Source organism: Artemia sp. Qi Xiang Cuo, chromosome 3 (genome assembly GCF_049724085.1).
Source record: "Artemia sp. Qi Xiang Cuo chromosome 3, ASM4972408v1, whole genome shotgun sequence".
Lineage (NCBI taxonomy): Eukaryota > Metazoa > Arthropoda > Branchiopoda > Anostraca > Artemiidae > Artemia > Artemia sp. Qi Xiang Cuo.
The window spans coordinates 41,749,473-41,769,845 of record NC_142796.1 but is presented as its reverse complement, the minus strand read 5'-3'; the positions used below and the strand labels follow the sequence as shown (position 1 = coordinate 41,769,845).

Here is a 20,373-nt window from a genome sequence, read left to right as displayed (position 1 = left end):
TTTGATGCCATTTCGATGTATACATCATGTGATATAAAAAAAAAAAAAAAAAAAATGTGAATTTGCTCTTCAAAAGAAACTAGAAGATAATATTGACCGGATGGATTACAAAACATTAGATATTGAAACCATTATGCGACTTGTTCGCCTTTGCAATAGATATTCCTTATATTTTCGGTACGACAATCAATTTTTCACCCAAACAAATGGGCTCCCTATGGGTACAAGCCTTTCACCTTTTTTGGCCACTTTTTACATGGAATTTATTGAAACCTCCGCTTTAAATACTTTTCCTCTGAAACACCGATTTTGGGGCCGGTTTATTGAGGATGTGATGTCTGTCTGGAATCACGGAGATATAGAACTTAACGCCTTTTCACTTCATCTTAATAGTTTCGATTCCAACCTTCAGTTCACCTTGGAACTAGAAGATAATCATAAACTGCCTTTTTTTGACGTCTTAATCTTCAACAAATCTCCCAGCCTTGAATATTCAATTTATAGAAAACCTACATATAATGATAGGTATTTGCATTTCTCTTCCAACCACCCTCGTTGTGTAAAAAGAGGAGTAGTTATATCTTTAATTGATCGTATCATAAGAATTTGTTCAAAGGCTCATCTAATCCCAGAATTAAATTTTCTGAAGGACATTTTGTTTTGCAATGGATGTCCCATTAAGTTACTGAAATCCATCATAGAAAAAAGACAAAAAAAGGAAGGAAAAGATTCATCATCTCCACAACCTCCAATAGATATCATCCCTTTAGTGGGTGATAAGAAAGTTTTAACTGTTTTGCCCTATTTTCGCAAATTAGGTGACAAATTGCAAAGAATACTTAAAAAACATAACTTAAATGTTACCTTCAAAAATTCTAATAAAATCCAGAACTTTTTTAACAGTGGTAAAGATAAAACGAGCCCTAATTTGGGCAGTGGTGTTTATAGGGTTCCATGTTCTTGCGGCTGTTTCTATGTTGGAAGAACCCATAAGAAATTGGGGGAGAGATTGTTGGAACACAGGTCCTCAATCGACAAAGCTATGGAGCTATGCCAAAGGCCTGAGACTTTTGATTCCGCCTTGGCTCCGCATGTGTATGACAACCCGCACCATTTCGTTTTATTCGATAACACCTCCATTATTGCCCCTGTTGAAGGCCTCATCCAAGTTTTCAGGGAGGCAGTTGAGATAAAAAAGTACATTCACCGAAAGGTTGCTCTCAATAGAGACACGGGAGAAACCTATTTAAGCCCCATTTATAATGAACTAATAAATTCTGATCGTTTTTACTATCACATTTTGCAACCTAACCTAATCTCTGATGATGTTTTACCCGGAAAGCGTTTAGCCTTTAAAAATGCTCTGCATAAATTAAAAAATTGAATTCCCATTCAGTACTGTATTTTTTCATTCAATTACCCTCTCACCGTTACATGGAGAGGGTCTTCAAATTTTAGTTGTGTTTCGTTTTTAAGGCTTGAAATTCTTGTTATAGTCTCAATTGAGTTTTATTGGTACTTTTGATGTTATTATTTTGCACTGAGGACGGTCAAGTGGAGGTCTTGACCGAAATATTTGCATTTTAGTTCATATGTTTCACTGGCTTGTATAATCCTCGTTTTTCTCTTTTTTTATTATTGTTTCGTTTTGTCATGATTAGCCAGTTTGGTCTTAGAAATTATTTATTGTCAAATATTAGCAGAAAACTTCTGATAAACCTGATTAGTTTCTCAGTTACTTGCAATTTGTGGTTCTAAAAAATTTTCAGTCTAGAATAACAGATACTATTTTGAACCGGTCATTAAAAATATTTCAGCACAGCCGTTGAACATTTGTGACGCATAAACTCGCAGCAAAAAAAAGGAGGAACTTTGCAGAAAAACGGCTGCTTTTGCGTGAAACTACATTAGTGGGAAACTAGTGTAACACAGCTTATCTTAGTAAACTAAACACGAAAAGAAATTAGAAAGTCTTGATTCAGACACTGGACTGTCAAGACCAGCGGCGTCATTTCATTCTGAACTAAGAGGGGGGAGGGGGTAAGCAACCTCTGTGGGTCTCCTAAAGTGGCAGGCTCACAGTCGTTTAAGAGTAACCTTCTTTCACAGTGGTTAGCACAGGCCTCTCCTAAAATCAACTAATAATAGTAAGAAGCAATTTAAAAGGTTTTAATAAATACAGAGAAAACTTAAGTTGGAAAGTAATTCACAGTTTTATTGCAACACTGAGAACCAACGAGGTCTCATTTTTCAAAAAATACGAACCATAGCCTCGGAATCCAATGATTTCACACGGTTTTTTTTTCACTCAACACCAACGTCAGGCCACTGAGCCTTTTTTTTACCCATTGCTGACCTTAAATAGGTTTTAATCGGGCTTAATTTAGAAAAGAATCTCATTACAAGCCGTTGTGGTAGGCAGAGTAATGAAGATTTGTATAATTTTCAAAACTTCAAAATAAGCTATCAACATTGCCTTCACTAAATTGTGAAGTTCTAAGAAATCTTTTGGCCTATTGCCTTAAGAGTCGATATATCTTCTGACAAGATCTGTTTGCGAGGCAAACAGGGTTGTGTTACTGCAAATTTCTTTGTAATGCACTGCCATACTAGCTAGTCAGCTCGTATTGAGAAAGTGCGGCGAATCAAGATCTAATGCAGAGATTGACACTAACAGTGAAAACCTTCGTGAAGCGGCTTTCAAACTCACAGCACAATCTGTCTATCACAAGAAAATAATCCCTTCTGAAAGCATCTTTAGTTGATTCTTTCACTTCAGCAGGGCCACTTTTTCCCTAAGTCGACACGGTTACAAAATCAGGCAAGCTGGAAGCTACTTACTGTGCATGCTTTGTTCTTTTTCACGAGGAACCAGAATTCTGAAAATTTTGTAAACAGAGATATTGTGGCAAAAAAAAAAAAATTCCGCTAGATGGAGTGTAAATACCGATTCAAATTTCTGAGGACTGGTTGCGAGTTCGTGGCCCCGAGCCCACGTCTGAAGAATGTTTTGGTAATTGATGAAACAGTCAAGATAAAGTTGTATCTATTCAGTACTTTGTTCACCAATATATATCAGTATACCAATCTTGTAGTAGAAGATTTATCCAACTGAGGAACAGTTATGCCAGCGGCTTTCTGAGCATTAACAAACAGTTGGTGTATATTGCTATTCGTGATAAAACAATACAGCTTTTGAAGAATGGAGGAGAAAGATGCCATTCATCTCAAGTTCTAAATACAATCAACCAATACAATGTTGAATCTATGAGCACGGCGGTGAATGTAAATTGCATGCGGTGCAACTGCTTTAATACCAGTAATACCAGCTTGCACACCTGAATGTGGCTGGTCATGACACTGGCTTGATGTTTTCATAAAAAAAAATTTGCCCCCCCTTCTGGATGTCAAAAAGTAAATTTACCCCCCCCCCCCATCCAAAATTTCTTGAATTGACACCAATTGGTGGGTATTTTTTTTCTTTTTTTCATGTTTTTCTCGCCTTTTTTACAAATCGGTTCAAGCCAAGTCCCCCCTCCCATTGATAAGGCTTTTCAATTGTGAAGTAGAAATATTGGTCTTTGACTGTAGGTATAATTTCTTTTTAACTGTCCTTTTAACAAATCTTTGTGCTTTTTTCCATATTTTCATTTTGTTATAATCTTGGGTATGTAAGATTAGGAACGGTCCTTCAAGATTTTTATCGATTCTATATATATATATATATATATATATATATATATATATATATATATATATATATATATATATATATATATATATATATATATATATATATATATATGTATATATATATATGTATATATCATATATATATGCATATATATATATATATATATATATATATATATATATATATATATATATATATATATATATATATATATATATATATATATATATATATATATATATATATATATATATATATATATATATATATATATATATATATATATATATATATATATATGTCTATATATATATATATATATATATATATATATATATATATATATATATATATATATATATATATATATATATATATATATATATATATATATATATATATATATATATATATATATATATATATATATATATATATATATATATATATATATGTATATATATATGCATATATATAGATATATGTATATATATATATATATATATATATATATATATATATATATATATATATATATATATATATATATATATATATATATATATATAGAGAGAGAGAGAGAGAGAGAGAGAGAGAGAGAGAGAGAGAGAGAGAGAGAGAGAGAGAGAGAGAGAGAGAGAGAGAGAGAGAGAGAGAGAGAGAGAGAGAGAGAGAGAGGAGATCACTCCCCCAGAATCGTGTAACCGACATGTATAATTTTGTTACCGATCCCAGGTCGCTTTTTATATTTTTAATGAAAGTCAGGCATCATGGCTTTTACAAGAGAATAAAAATGTGTCATGAGATATGAAATAGGAATAATAGATAAATATGTTTGGGAATGAAGCTCACAACAGATTGTTGTGAACGCAATTTTTTGACACTTAAGATCAAATCAATATAATTGCGACTACTGATTTTGGGCCCCTCCTAAAATCAGAGGGGGTCTATAGCCCCAGCCAGCCCCTCCTAAATGACGCCCCTGGTCAAGGTAAGCCAAAACCTTACAATGGAAAACTCTGGTTACATGACCTTCTTGATTTTATTTTTCTTCGGGGAACACCTTCACTTTGTATTCTACTTATTATAGTTTTGCTGTACTTACCTCAAAATTAACTGAGTTTAAATTATATTTTATATGCACATTTGACCCATGAGTATCACCAAATCTCAACAATAACTTATAATAAATCTGCTTAAAATTAAAGCAGTGTCAATTAACATTCCAGCACGAATAAAAATTTTGAAGTTAGGTGCGAGCATTTTTATTGGAAAGAAAAGTGTCAAGATCTTCAGAAAAATGAGCTTTGCATGCTTAGCTATTATGCTGTAAAGAAACGTTCTACCCAATTAGCATTGTGAAATAATGTGCAAGATTATTTCCTCTTCTTTTTGGGGAAATCATACGAGAATAAAATAAAACTGACAGCTAAAATTTAGTTTATGTACATAAATTCAAGAAAAAATCAGTTTATATACGTAGATATGTAAATCAATAGAACAGCAAAAAAAAAAAAAAAAAAAAAAAAAAAAAAAAAAAAAAAAAAATATTAGGTAGCGGAGCGTAGATGGAAATTGCAATTGTGCAATTCAGATATATGGTTATGAGTTACTTGCTTCTGATTTCAGAACGTAATTAAAACTAACGTTTAATTTCACTACCAAATAAATTAAACTTGTTTATTCTGATGAAATATAATCCTGTGATTAGCAGCATAGCAATTTTTCTTTGACTTTTTCTTTGACTTGGAATCCTTAGCTAAGTCCCCTTAGGACCTAAAATATCCTGTGGCAGCGTAATGGATTGAAGTCTGCTTGGTAATACAACACTCAGGGTTTTGTTCCAGCTGCCGCAGCATTAGGAGATAGGCCTGCTATCCGTTCCTGTAAACAAACACCGACCTCTGCGTCATAACAGGCTCTGAATGGTCTTTATACTTTTATCCTGTCAGGTATTCTTAGGTTAGGATAAGAATCCGACCTGGTTTCAGATTATGTACCGTCTGTGTAATTATATGCTATCATTGTAATCGTTTTAAAACTGTTACTTTTTCTGTTCTAGCTTTCTATTCTTTTGATTGGATCACTTACTATGCTTCTCACTATTTGTCGTTCGTTTGTTTGCTTCATCATCCTTTGCCTCTGCCTTGGTTTAGCAGATGGTTGCTTCGTCGCTCTACAAGGCGTCATTCCCTTTGATCTCTGTGGAAGAGAAGGGGCATCTCAAGCTCTTGGTTTTGCTTTAGGAATTATGGCTGTTCCTATCTCGATTGGACCCCCTATAGCTGGTAAGGATAATTCATCGGTATATATTTATAAAATTCATATACTTAAATAGATATGGGTATAGAGTGTATCCAGGCCTTTTTTTTGGAGAGGGTATTTTTTCCAGGTGGGGGTCTACAGAAAAAACTTTAAAAAATGCTGTATATGGCCTTGATATAGACACATAAATATATAGGATTTATGGATGTCCCTATCTCGATTTAACCCCTAATAGCTGGTAAGAATACTTCCGCAAATCCATCTTCGTTATGATTTGAAATACTTATATAGATATATTTGCTGCGTGGTTTTAGATTCTCACGACTCTTAGAACACTACCCGAACTTTCAGTGCCCTTCAGTACAATATTGGTTATATGTTTTTCACCATCATAAGAGCTATTGGCCCTAATAGTCATTAATAAAAAAAAAGTTTTTTTTAAACTGAAAGTAAAGAGCGACATTAAAAATTGAACCGAACAGAAATTATTCCATATATGAAAGAGGCTATCCCCTCCTCAACGCCTCACTCTTTACGCTAAAGTCTGACTCTTTGTCACAACTATATTTCTGAAACAATAGAAACTTTAGCTTTAAATTAAAACAATTCAAAGGCTTTTTGTTTGTGACGCTGTCTTGCGCCATTTTTATACAATCCTAAAAAGGGCTTATGCCAGATTTGTCATCTCATTCACTCGGACTATCTATCTTGGCTTTTTCTACAATTAGCCATGGCTTGATGTCCGCAACTACTTGATTTTAATTGATCTTGATACAATCAAACAGTTCGTGGTAACGAATTCAAACAGTTCGTGGTAACGAACTGTAAGTAAGGAGTGACCCCGCTCAATAGTAACCCAAACTCTAAAAAACGGAATTTTGATACCAATAGATACATCAAAAGAATTAAATTTTTATGCTGATTTCAAATATATAAGTTTCATCAAGTTTAGTCTTACCCATCAAAAGTTACGCGCCTGAGAAAATTTGCCATAATTTTAAAAGAAGGGGGAAACAGCCCCTAAAAGTCATAAAACTTTAATGAAAATCACACCATCGGATTCAGCGTATCATAGAACCCCATTATAGAGGTTTCAAGCTCATATCTGCAAAAATGTGGAATTTTGTATTGTTGGCCAGAAGAAAGATCACGGATGCGTGTTTTTTTTCCCAGGGTGCTCGTATCGATCCAGTAGACCTAGAATATTGTGAGAGGGCTTATTCGAACGGAAATAAAAATTTCTAGTGCCCTTTTAAGTGACCAAAAAATTGAGGGCAACTTGGCCCCCTCACACGCTCATTTTTTCTCCAAAGTCACCCAATAAAAATTTTGAGATGGCCATTTTGTTCAGCATAGTCGAAATTCTAATTAATATGTCCTTGAGGATGACTTAATTCCCCACTGTTCCCGGGGGAAGGGCTGCAAGTTATAAATTTTGCCCATTGTTCACATATATTATTGGTTATTGGGAAGTATACGGGCGTTTTCAGGAAAAATTTTTTTCTAGTTCAGGGTCGGGGTCAGAGTAGGGGTTAAGGGGAAGGATTTTTCCATGGAGGATATTTTTCGGGGGGAAGGGAAATTTCTATGAAGGGGGTGCCAGATTTCCCAGCATTATTAAAAAAACGATCAGAAATTAAATAAAAAAATAAGTTTTTTTCAACTGAAAGTAAGAAGCAACATTAAAACTTCAAAAGAATACAATTATTACGTATATGAGGGGATTCACCCCCTAGTCAAAACCTCGCTCTTTACGTTAAAGTTTTTTTTAGTACTTTCAAAAGAGCTATCTATTCTAATTAACTGGCCTTTGTGATTCAGGGGTTTTTGATTCGAACAAAATTCGAACTTTACCGCAATGAGTGACGAATTGACAAGGGGGCAAACTCCCTTATATACGCAATAAAAACAAACGAATATAGAAATTCGTTACGTAAGTTAATTCGTAAAATACGTCAGAACAAAATTTTGAGAAAGCCATTTAGCCAAAAAAAGGAAAATTAATATGTGGATTTCGTTTTAATTATTGAGGCACGGTGAGCCAAAATCAAAGCTGCATTAATTCAAAAACGTTCAGAAATCAACTAAAAAAAATAAGCTTTTTACTTGAAAGTAAGGAGCGACATTAAAACTTAAAACGAACAGAAATTATTCCGTATATGAAAGTCGCTGTCCCCTCCTCAACGTCTCGCTCTTTACGCTAAAGTTTGACTTTGTCTCACAACTTTATTTTTAAAACAATAAAAAACTTTAGCGTAAAGAGCGAGGCGTTGAGGAGGGGACAGCCCCTTTCATATACGGAATAATTTCTGTTCGTTTTAAGTTTTAATGTCGCTCCTTGCTTTCAGTTAAAAAAAACTTTTTTTTTAGTTAATCTAGATAAGAGATGATACAGCTAGATTTAATGCATCTAGATAAGATATTGTGAAATTAGGTCTTTTTCAGAGGAAGTCGGACTTATACAAAGGTTCTAACTGTGTAACGCGGACCTTGAGCAAACGTCGCCAACATGTAATGAGACGTGTAACGAATAGATTTTGTTGGACAAAATTGATATATAGCTGCACGAGTTAAGCATAATCTCATTTGTGCCGTGTTAAATAGAAGTTTCGATAGGAGATTCGAAAATTAATTGTTCTAAAAATGAGAATGGCGATGCTTAGTTTTTGATCTCCTTTTCGCTCATATTGACTCCTCTTGTAATCCTATGTAAAGACACCTTTTTTTATTTTAGTGGTAACCCCCTCAGAAGGGAAGACGGCGCTTGTTAATTATACGGAACCCACCCAAGAATTTTGCTCTGCAAGATATGACAAAAACCGATTTAGCTATCTGTATTCGGAGACATTTAGCTTAGGCTCAGTGGAAAAAGTACGTTGTAGGGATATTTTAATTGGTACTTCCTTGTTATATAGAACACATGCGAGAAATTGTATCGCGTTTATGAGACAATAACTGGTTTTCACTGCCTTTATACTTGACAATTAGCTTCGGCTCGGTGGGAAAATACATTGTAGCTATATTTTAATTAAATATTTAGTTGGTATTTTGGTTAGGTTAGAGTAGGTTTGTTTATGCTACGTATTTAATATATGCTATGCTTTACCCCCCCCCCCCTAATGTGCACACATATAGACCAAATTTGTTTCTGAACTATTATATTTTTATCATCCTTAGGTATATTTCATTATGATTAACCTAACTTCAATGCTCATGTGTGTTCTATATAACAAGGAAGTATCAAATAATTAATATATAAGATTTGGTTAGGTTAGGTATTTAATAAAATGCGTTCTGGGCGGCCTGTTTTCCATAATTTTCTGCTGTAGTTCCCATAATTTTGTTAATAAGGTATGGAATTTTCATCATGTTTTGGTATATTTCATTGGGATTAACCTAATTTCACTTCTTAGGTGTGTTCCGTATAATTAACAAGTACCGGAAAGATTATAAAATTAGGAAAACTGCTTTAAAAAATCTTAAAATACTTATATAATTCCTAAAAGTGCTTCACTTTGCTTCCCCCCCCCCCAGCCTAATCTTCAGATATTTGGCCCAAATTATTCATTCTCCATGAATTTTCCACTCGTGACTCTATTGATATAATCATTTAACAGCAAACAAGCAACGACAATTGGCACCAAGCGGCGGTAAAATTTATGAACAATATTAAATGAAAAAACAGGTTTTATCAACTAAAATTGTAATAAAATTAAAACTAAATAATTAAAATTAAGGAGCAACAATAAAATTTTAAGCGAATATTATTTATTCTGTACACGAGGGGGACTGCCCCAGTAGTAATGGGTCAATCTAAGGAAGAGGGGTAATAGGAAATTACTGTGTACAATCCAAGGTATGAGGATGGTAGCAAATTACTGTGTACAACCTAAGGTATGAGGATGGTAGCAAAATACTGTGTACAATCTAAGGAAGAGGGGTAATAGGAAATTACTGTGTACAATATAAAGTATGAGGATGGTAGCAAATTACTGTGTACGATCTAAGGTATGAGGATGGTAGCAAATTACTGTATACAATTAAAGGTACGAGACAGGTAGGATATTACTACAGTGTAAATACCGGAATTCAACCTCCATGAAAATTCGTGATGTTTCTGTTCAAAGAGCGTGATGATTCCTTTATACTATACTAACTTCCTATCTGTCTGCTACCTTTTAATTGTTAGATGTGATTGACTTATGTTTGACCTTGAATACGGATATAAAAACTCTGACAATTTGTTATCTTCTCAGTTCAGAATTTGCATTTGAAATATATTGATGCATTCAAATAAGAGGAATATTGTCGAAAGCTACACGCAAGGAGTAAGTTATTCTTTTATATTCATAGTGGGTAAAGAAATTAATTCTACTAAAATTTATACAGTCATTATCATAGTTAACAGATTGTTGAATATTTTCTGAGCCTGGATCTCCAGAGGTTGGTAAAGAGCAATATCAAAACATGTAAAAAGTATGTAAACTGTATTTAAATGGCTTGCGAGCTTAGCACATGAGTTAAATCATACCTATTTTTTATTCCAGACCAAAGTTCCCCACATTCGTTCCCCACCGGCCCAACATTCATTCCCCACCGGCTCCAAATTCGTTCCTCACCGGCCCAAAGTGCCACAATCGTCCACCCCCATCCCTCCAACCCCCTCCCTCCAACCCCCTCCCTCCAATACCCTCCCTCCAACCCCCTCCCTCCAACCCCCTCCCTCCAATCCCCCCCCCACACACACACTTTTTTTTTTACTTTTTTTAACTTTTTTAACTTTTTTTTACATCTCTTAGAATGTCATTAAACACACTTAAAACATTTCCTATTTGATATTTTCTAACTTCAAAATGGGAATGATATAGATATGTGTGTTGCAACTTTTACTATTAGAAAAATAATGTTTGTAGTGACCACTTTTTTCTTCTGACAGTTTTTTTTTACTTTTTTTTCTGACAATTTTTTTTTTGTTTTTTTTCTGACAGTTTTTTTTAATTTTTTTTTACATCTCTAAATCATATCAGAAAAATAGAATTACACTTTTAATTTAAATTTTAAAAACTTATTCTTGTGCATACTATTGATGAGGACTGATGGTTCTCTTTCAAGATTTTTTTCATGAAAAAAAAACTTTTTTCTTAGGATTTTCCAGAGCTCCCCCTACCAATTAAGAAGATAAGAAGGGGTGAAGCGACGCCATTGGTCAGCAGACCAACTGTTACACAACATGGTCGTTGGCCGAAACCAACACACACACAAAAACTTACACACACACAAAAAATTAATCGCGAACAAAAAATTACACACACACACAAACAATTACACACACACAAAAAAAAACTTACACACACACAAAAACATACACACAAACACAAACAACTTAAGGTAAACCATAACAAAACACTACTGAAATATTCCAACTCTTGCATTTCAACGAAAGAAATCCAAAAAATGAACTTTGAAAAATCAAGAGAATGTAACTGTGACAATGTAATCCACGACAAAACACTACTGAAATATTCCAACTCTTGTATTTCACGAAATAAATTCAAAAAACAATTTTTGTGCGTGTGTAAGTTTTTATGTGTGTGTAAGTTTTTATGTGCGTGTGTAAGTTTTTGTATGTGTGTAAGTTTTTGTGTGTGTGTAAGTTTCTGTGTGTGTGTGTGTGTCTGTGTGTGTGTGCGCGCGTGTGTGTGTGTGTGTGTGTGTGTGTAAGTTTTTGTGTGTGTGTGTAAGTTTGTGTGTGTGTGTAAGTTTTTGTGATTGTGTGTGTAAGTTTTTGTGTGTGTAAGTTTTTGTGTGTGTGTGTGTTTTTAAGTTTGTGTGTGTGTGTGTGTAAGTTTTTGTGTGTGTGTTATTTTTTGTGTGTGAGTAAGTTTTTTTTGTGTGTGTGTGTGTAAGTTTTTTGTGTGTGTGTAAGTTTTTGTGTGTTTGTAAGTTTATGTGTGTGTGTGAGTTTTTGTGTGTCTGTGTGTGTAAGTTTTTGTGTGTGTGTAAGTTTTTGTCTGTGTGTAAGTTTTTGTGTGTGTGTGTGTGAGTTTTTGTGTGTGTTTGTAAGTTTTTGTGTTTGTGTAAGTTTTTTTATGTGTGTGAGTTTTTGTATGTGTGTAAGTTATTGTGTGTGTGTAAGTTTTTGTGTGTGTGTGTGTGTAAGTTTTTGTGTGTGTGTAAGATTTTGTGTGTGTGTGTGTGTGTGTGTAAGTTTTTGTGTGTGTGTAAGTTTCTATGTGTGTGTGTAAGTTTTTTTGTGTGTGTAAGTTTTTTTTGTGTGTGTAAGTTTTTGTGTGTAAATTTTTGTGTGTATGTAAGTTTTTTTTGTGTGTGTGTAAGTTTTTGTGTGTGTGTGAGTTTTTGTGTGTGTGTAAGATTTTGTGTGTGCGTGTAAGTTTTTGTGTGGGTGTGTAAGTTTTTGTGTGTGTGTAATTTTTTGTGTGTGTGTGTGTAAGTTGTGTGTGTGTGTGTGTAAGTTTTGTGTGTGTGTGTAAGTTTTTGTGTGTGTGTAAGTTGTGTGTGTGTGTGTAAGTTTTTATGTAGGTGTAAGTTTTTGTGTGTGTGTGTGTAAGTTTTTTTTTTTTGTGTGTGTAAGTTTTTGTGTGTTTGTAAGTTTTTGTTTTTGTGTAAGTTTTTTTGTGTATGTAAGTTTTTGTTTGTGTGTAAGTTTTTGTGTGTAAGTTTTTTGTGTGTGTGTAAGTTTGTGTGTGTGTGTAAGTTTTTGTGTGTGTGTGTGTGTAAGTTTTTTTGTGTGTGTAAGTTTTTTGTGTGTTTAATTTTTTTTTTGTGTGTAAGTTTTTGTGTACGTGTGTGTAAGTTGTGTGTGTGTGTGTGTAAGTTTTTGTGTGTGTGTAAGTTTTTGTGTGTGTGTAAGTTTTTGTGTGTGTTTATAAGTTTTTGTGTGTGTGTAATTTTTTGTTTGTGTGTAAGTTTTTGTGCGTGTGTAAGTTGTGTGTGTGTGTGTGTAAGTTTTTATGTGTGTGTAAGTTTTTGTGTGTGTGTGTGTGTGTGCGTAAGTTTATTTTTGTGTGTAAATTTTTGTGTGTGTTTAAGTTTTTATGTGTGTGTAAGTTTTTTTGTGTGTGTAAGTTTTTGTGTGTGTGTGTAAGTTTTTGTGTGTGTGTGTGTGTAAGTTTTTTTGTGTGTGTAGTGTGTGTGTGTGTGTGTGTGTGTGTGTGTGTGTAAGTTTTTGTGTGTGTGTAAGTTTTTGTATGTGTGTAATTTTTTATGTGTGTGTGTAAGTTTTTTTTTTTGTGTAAGTTTTTTTTTGTGTGTAATTTTTTGTGTTTAAGTTTTTTTTGTGTGTGTGTAAGTTTTTGTGTGTGTGTCAGTTTTTGTGTGTTTGTAAGTTTTTGTGTGTGTGTGTGTGTGAGTTTTTGTGTGTGTAATTTTTTGTGTGTGTGTAAGTTTTTGTGTGTGTGTGTGTAAGTTATTGTGTGTGTGTAAGTTTTTGTGTGTGTGTAAGTTTTTGTGTGTGTGTAAGTTTTTGTGTGTGTGTAAGTTTTTGTGTGTGTGTGTAAGTTTTGTGTGTGTGTGTGTGTAAGTTTTTGTTTGTGTTTAAGTTTTTTTGTGTGTGTGTAAGTTTTTTTGTGTTTGTTAGTTTTTTTGTGTGTGTGTGTGTAATTTTTTGTGTGTGTGTAAGTTTTTGTGTGTGTGTAAGTTTTTTTGTGTGTGTAAGTTTTTTTTTGTGTGTGTAAGTTTTTGTGTGTTTTTTTAAGTTTTTTTTTGATTGTGTTATTATTTTTGTTTGTGTGTGTGTAAATTTTTGTCTGCGTGTGTAAGTTTTTTGTGTGTGTGAGTTTTTGTGTGTTTGTGTAAGTTTTTGTGTGTATGTAAGTTTTTGTGTGTGTTTAAGTTTTTTTTGTGCGAGTAAGTTTTGTGTGTGTGTGTAAGTTTTGTGTGTGTGTGTGTGTGTTTTTGTGTGTATGTGTTTGTGTGCGTAAGTTTTTATGTGTGTGTGTGTGTAAGTTTTTGTGTGTGTAAGTTTTTTTTTGTTTGTGTAAGTTTTTGTGTGTGTGTAAGTTTTTTTTGGTGTGTAAGTTTTTGTGTGTGTGTGTAAGTTTTTGTGTGTGTAAGTTTTTTTTGTGTGTGTGTATGTAAGTTTTTTTGTGTGTGTAAGTTTTTGTGTGTGTGTGTGTAATTTTTTGTGTGTGCGTAAGTTTTTTTTTGTGTGTTTGTGTGTGTGTGTAAGGTTTTTTTGTGTGTGTAGGTTTTTGTGTGTTTGTAAGTTTATGTGTGTGTGTGAGTTTTTGTGTGTCTGTGTGTGTAAGTTTTTTTGTGTGTGTGTAAGTTTTTGTGTGTAAGTTTTTTTGTGTGTGTGTGTGAGTTTTTGTGTGTGTGTAAGTTTTTGTATGTGTGTAAGTTTTTGTTTGTGTGTAAGTTTTTGTGTGTGTGTAAGTTTTTGTGTGTGTGTAAGTTTTTTTGTGTGTGTGTAAGTTGTGTGTGTGTGTGTAAGTTTTTAAGTAGGTGCAAGTTTTTGTGCGTGTGTGTGTGTGTAAGTTTTTTTGTGTGTGTAAGTTTTTGTGTGTGTGTAAGTTTCTGTGTGTGTGTAAGTTTCTATGTGTGTGTATGTAAGTTTTTTTTGTGTGTGTGTGTAAGTTTTTTTTTGTGTGTGTGAGTTTTTTTGTGTGTGTGTGTAAGTTTTTGTGTGTGCGTGTAAGTTTTTGTGTGTGTGTGTAAGTTTTTGTGTGTGTGTTAGTTTTTGTGTGTGTGTGTAAGTTGTCTGTGTGTGTGTGTGTGTGTGTGTAAGTTTTGTGTGTGTGTGTGTGTGTGTAAGTTTTTATGTGTGTGTAAGTTGTGTGTGTGTGTGTAAGTTTTTATGTAGGTGTAAGTTTTTGTGTGTGTATGGGTAAGGTTTTTTTTTGTGTGTGTAAGTTTTTGTGTGTTTAAGTTTTTGTGTGTTTGTAAGTTTTTGTGTTTGTGTGTAAGTTTTTTTGTGTGTGTAAGTTTTTGTGTGTGTGTAAGTTTTTGTGTGTAAGTTTTTTGTGTGTGTGTAAGTTTTTTTGTGTGTGTGAGTTTTTGTGTGTGTGTTAGTTTGTGTGTGTGTGTGTAAATTTTTTTGTGTGTGTAAGTTTTGTGTGTCTGTGTGTAAGTTTTTGTGTGTGTGTAAGTTTTTGTGTGTGTGTAAGCTTTTTTGTGTGTGTCAGTTTGTTTGTGTGTGTTAGTTTTTGTGTGTGTGTGTGTGTAAGTTATGTTTGTGTGTGTGTAAGTTTTTGTGTGTTAGTTTGTAAGTTTGTAAACTTTGTAAGTTTTTGTGTGTGGGTAAGTTTTTGTGTGTGTGTGTAAGTTTTTTTGCGTGTGTAAGTTGTTGTGTGTGTGTGTGAGTTTTTGTGTGTGTGTGTTTAAGTTTTTGTGTGTGTGTGTGTGTAAGTTTGTGTGTGTGTGTGTGTGTAAGTTTATATGTGTGTGTAAATTTTTGTTTGTGTGTAAGTTTTTTTGTGTGTGTAAGTCTTTTTTGTGTGTGTTAGTTTTTGTGTGTGTGTGTAAGTTTTTTTGTGTGTGTGTAAGTTTTTATGTGTGTTTGTGTGTGTGTTTCTGTGTTTTTCTGTCGCTCGGTGTGTCTGTCGTTGTGGTGGTTTTTCTTTTTTTGTGGGTTTGTGTGTTTTTGTGTGTGTGTGTGTGTGTGGGTGTTTGTGTGTGTGTGTGTGTATGTGTATGTGTGTGTGTGTGTATATATGTATATGTATGTGTATGTGTGTGTGTGTGTGTCTGTGTGTGTGTGTGTGTGTGTGTGTGTGTGTGTGTGTGTGTGTGTGTGTGTGTGTGTGTGTGTGTGTGTGTGTGTGTGTGTGTGTGTGTGTGTGTGTGTGTGTGTGTGTGTGTGTGTGTGTGTGTGTGTGTGTGTGTGTGTGTGTGTGTGTGTGTGTGTGTAAGTTTTTGTGTGTGTGTGTAAGTTTATTTGTGTGTATAAGTTTTTTTTTGTGTGTACGTTTTTGTGTGTAAGTTTTTTTTGTGTGTGTGTAAGTTTTTGTGTGTGTTTGAGTTTTTGTTTGTTTGTAAGTTTTTGTGTGTGTGTGTAAGTTTTTGTGTGTGTTTGAGTTTTTTTGTGCGTGTTAGATTCTTTGTGTGTGTGTTTGAGTTTTTTTGTGTTTTTTAGTTTGTTTGTGTGTGTGAGTTTGTGTGTGTGTGTAAGTTTTTGAGTGTGTGTAAGTTTTTTGTGGGTGTGTGTAAGTTTTTGTGTGTGTGTGTGTGTAAGTTTTTGTGTGTGTAAGTTTTTGTGTGTGTGTGTGTGTGTAAGTTTTTGTGTGTGAGTGTTTGTGTGTTTGTGTGTGTGTGTGTTTGTTTGTGTGTGTCTGTGTATCTGTGTGTGTGTGTGTGTTTGTGTGTGTGTGTTAGTTTTTATGTGTGTGTGTGTGTAATTTTTTGTGTGTGTTTAAGTTTTTGTGTGTGTGTGTGTGTAAGTTTTTATGTGTGTGTAAGTTTTTGTGTGTGTGTAAGTTTTTTTGTGTGTTAGTTTTTTTGTGTGTTTGTAAGTTTTTTTGTGTGTATGTAAGTTTTTCTTGTGTGTGTAAGTTTTTGTGTGTGTGTAAGTTTTTGTGTGTGTGTTAGTTTTTTTGTGTGTAAGTTTTTGTGTGTGTTTTAAGTTTTTTTGTGTGTGTGTAAGTTTTTTGTGTGTGTAAGTTTTTTTGTGTGTGTGTGTTTGTTTTGTGTATGTGTGTGTAAGTTTTTGTGTGTGTGTAAGTTTTTGTGTGTGTGTAAGTTTTTGTGTGTGTGTAAGTTTTTTTTGTGCGTAAGTTTTTTGTGTGTGTGTAAGTTCTTGTGTGTGTGCGTGTGTGTGTAAGTTTTTATGTATGTAAGTTTTTTTTGTGTGTGTATGTGTAAGTTTTGTGTGTGTGTAAGTTTTTGTGTGTGTGTGTAAGTTGTTGTGTGTGTGTGTGTAAGTTTTTAAGTGTGTGTGTAAGTTTTTATGTGTGTGTGTAAGTTTTTGTATGTGTGTGTATGTGTGTGTGTGTAAGTTTTTTTGTGTTTGTGTGTGTTTGTAAGTTTGTGTGTGTGTGTGTAAGTTTTTGTTTTTGTGTGTAAGTTTGTGTGTGTGTGTGTGAGTTTTTGTGTGTGTGTTAGTTTTTGTGTGTATGTAAGTTCTTGTGTGTGCTTAAGTTTTTTTTTGTGCGTGTAAGTTTTTGTGTGTGTGTGTAAGTTTTGGGTGTGTGTGTGTGTGTGTGTGTTTTTTTGTGTGTATGTGTTTGTGTGTGTAAGTTTTTATGTGTGTGTGTGTGTGTGTAAGTTTTTGTGTGTGTGTGTAAGTTTTTTTGTGTGTGTAAGTTTTTTGTGTGTGTAAGTTTTTTTGTTTGCGTGTAAGTTTTTGTGTGTGTGTAAGTTTTTGTGTGTGTGTGTTTAAGTTTTTGTTTGTGTGTAAGTTTTTGTGTGTGTGTGTGTAAGTTTTTGTGTGTGTAAGTTTTTTTGTGCGTGTAAGTTTTTTTTTTGTGTGTGTTTAAGTTTTTTTGTGTGTGTTTGTAAGTTTGTTTCTGTGTGTAAGTTTTTGTTTGTGTGTGTAAGTTTTTTTTTTGTGTGTGTAAGTTTTTGTGTGTGTGTAAGTTTTTGCGTGTTTAAGTTTTTTTTGTGTGTGTAAGTTTTTGTGTGTGTGTGTGTGTAAGTTTTTGTGTGTAAGTTTTTTTTATGTGTGTAAGTTTTTGTGTGTGTGTGTAAGTTTTTGTGTGTGTAAGTTTTTTTTGTGTGTGTAAGTTTTTTCGCGTGTTTGTGTAAGTTTTTGTTTGTGTGTGTAAGTTTTTGTGTGTGTGTGTAAGTTTTTGTGTGTGTGTGAGTTTTTGTGTGTGTGTTTAAGTTTTTGTGTGTGTGTGTAAGTTTTTGTGTGGGTGTGTAAGTTTTTGTGTGTGTGTTAGTTTTTGTGTGTTTGTGTAAGTTGTCTGTGTGTGTGTGTGTGTGTGTAAGTTTTGTGTGTGTGTGTGTGTGTAAGTTTTTATGTGTGTGTAAGTTGTGTGTGTGTGTGTAAGTTTTTATGTAGGTGTAAGTTTTTGTGTGTGTGTGTGTAAGGTTTTTTTTTGTGTGTGTTAGTTTTTGTGTGTCTAATTTTTTATGTGTGTGTAATTTTTTTTGTGTGTGTGTAAGTTTTTTTGTGTGTTTAAGTTTTTATGTGTGTGTTATTTTTTGTGTGTAAGTTTTTGTGTTTGTGTTTGTTTTTTTGTGTGTGTGTGTTTTTTTGTGTGTGTATGTGTTTGTGTGTGTGTGTGTGTAAGTTTTTTTGTGTGTGTTAGTTTTTGTGTGTCTGTGTGTAAGTTTTTTTTTTTTTGTAAGTTTTTGTGTGTGTGTAAGTTTTTTTGTTTGTGTTAGTTTTTGTTTTTGTGTAAGTTTTTGTGTGTGTGTGTGTGTGTGTAAGTTGTGTGTGTGTGTTTGTGTAAGTTTTTATGTGTGTGTAAGTTTTTGTGTGTGTGTAAGTTTTTGTGTTTGCGTAAGTTTTTGTGTGTGTGTAAGTTTTCGTTTGTGTGTAAGTTTTTGTGTGTGTGTAAGTTGTGTGTGTGTGTGTGTAAGTTTTTATGTGTGTGTAAGTTTTTGTGTGTGTGTGTGTGTAAGTTTTTGTGTGTGTGTGTGTGTGTAAGTTTTTATATGTGTGTAAATTTTTGTGTGTGTGTAAGTTTTTGTTTGTGTGTAAGTCTTTTTTGTGTGTGTAAGTTTTTGTGTGTGTGTAAGTTTTTTTGTGTGTGTGTAAGTTTTATGTGTGTGTGTGTGTCTGTGTTTATGTGTTTGTGTGTTTGAGTTTGTTAGATATAGAGTGTGTGAGTTTGTGATTGAGTTTGAGTTTGATTGTGTGAGTGCGTGTGTATCTGTGTGTGTGTGTTTGTTTTTGTGTGTGTGTTTGTGTGTGTGTTTGTTTTTGTGTGTGTGTTTTTGTGTGTTTTTTTGTGTGTCTGTGTGTTTGTGTGTGTGTGTGTTTGTGTGTTTTTTTGTGTGTGTAAGTTTTTGTGTGTTTTTATGTTTTTTTGTGTGTGTAAGTTTTTTTGTGTGTGTGTAAGTTTTTGTGTGTGTGTAAGTTTTTTTTTGTGTGTAAGTTTTTGTGTGTAAGTTTTTGTGTGTGTGTGTAAGTTTTTGTGTGTTTTTGTAAGTTTTTTTGTGTGTGTTATTTTTTGTGTGTGTGTTTTTTTTTTTGTGTGTGTGTAAGTTTTTGTGTGTGTGTGTAATTTTTTTTTTGTCTGTGTGTAATTTTTTGTTTGTGTGTAAGTTTTTGTTTGTGTGTAAGTTTTTGTGTGTGTGTAAGTTTTTGTGTGTGTGTAAGTTTTTTGTGTGTGTGTGTAAGTTTGTGTGTGTGTGTGTGTGTAAGTTTTTATGTGTGTGTAAGTTTTTTTGTGTTTGTGTGTGTGTAAGTTTGTGTGTGTGTGTGTGTGTGTGTGTGTGTGTTTGTGTGTGTGTGTGTGTGTAAGTTTTTTTGTGTGTGTGTGTGTAAGTTTTTATGTGTGTGTGTGTAAGTTTTTATGTGTGTGTGTGTATGTAAGTTTTTATGTGTGTGTAAGTTTTTGTGTGTGTGTAAGTTTTTGTGTGTGTAAGTTTTTGTGTGTGTTTGTAAGTTTTTTTGTGTGTGTGTAAGTTTTTTTTGTCTGTGTAAGTTTTTGTGTATGTGTGTAAGTTTTTGTGTGTGTGTGAGATTTTGTTTGCGTATAAGTTTTTTTTGTGTTTATGTTTTTGTGTGTGTGTGTAAGTTTTTTGTTTTTTTGTAAGTTTTTTTTGTTTGTTTAAGTTTTTTTTTATGTGTGTGTAAGTTTTTGTGTGTGTGTGTATGCTTTTGTGTGTGTGTAAGGTTTTGTTTTTGTGTAAGTTTTTGTGTGTGTGTAAGATTTTGTGTGTGTAAGTTTTTGTGTGTGTGTAAGTTTTTGTGTGTGTGCGTGTGTGTGTAAGTTTTTTTATTTATGTAAGTTTTTTTTGTGTGTGTGTATGTGTAAGTTTTTGTGTGTGTGTAAGTTTTTGTGTGTGTGTGTAAGTTATTGTGTGTGTGTGTGTGTAATTTTTTAAGTGTGTGTGTAAGTTTTTATGTGTGTGTGTGAGTTTTTGTTTTTGTGTGTATGTGTGTGTGTGTAAGTTTTTATGTGTGTGTGTGTAAGTTTTTGTGTGTGTGTGTAAGTTTGTGTGTGTGTGTGTAAGTTTGTGTGTGTGTGTGAGTTTTTGTGTGTGTGTGTAAGTTTTTGTGTGTATGTAAGTTTTTGTGTGTGCTTAAGTTTTTTTTTGTGCGTGTAAGTTTTTGTGTGTGTGTGTTAGTTTTGGGTGTGTGTGTGTTTGTGTGTGTTTTTTTTTGTGTGTATGTGTTTGTTTGTGTAATTTTTTATGTGTGTGTGTGTGTGTGTAAGTTTTTGTGTGTGTGTGTAAGTTTTTGTGTGTGTGTAAGTTTTTTTTGTGTGTAAGTTTTTGTGTGTGTGTGTAAGTTTTTGTGTGTATGTGTAAGTTTTTGTGTGTGTGTGTTTAAGTTTTTTTAT

General features: G+C 33.4%; 1 protein-coding gene across 2 annotated transcripts in view; it reads left to right on the top strand.

Annotated features, from left to right (window-relative positions):
• LOC148954108 (monocarboxylate transporter 10-like) overlaps positions 1–20,373 on the top strand; it is a 90,525-nt gene that overhangs the window by 55,212 nt on the left and 14,940 nt on the right. For both annotated transcript variants that reach the window (XM_089086920.1, XM_089086919.1), the window contains one exon: positions 5,757–5,982. In XM_089086920.1, the coding sequence (XP_088943046.1) occupies positions 5,757–5,982 (226 nt within the window). The remainder of the gene's footprint in view (positions 1–5,756; positions 5,983–20,373) is intronic.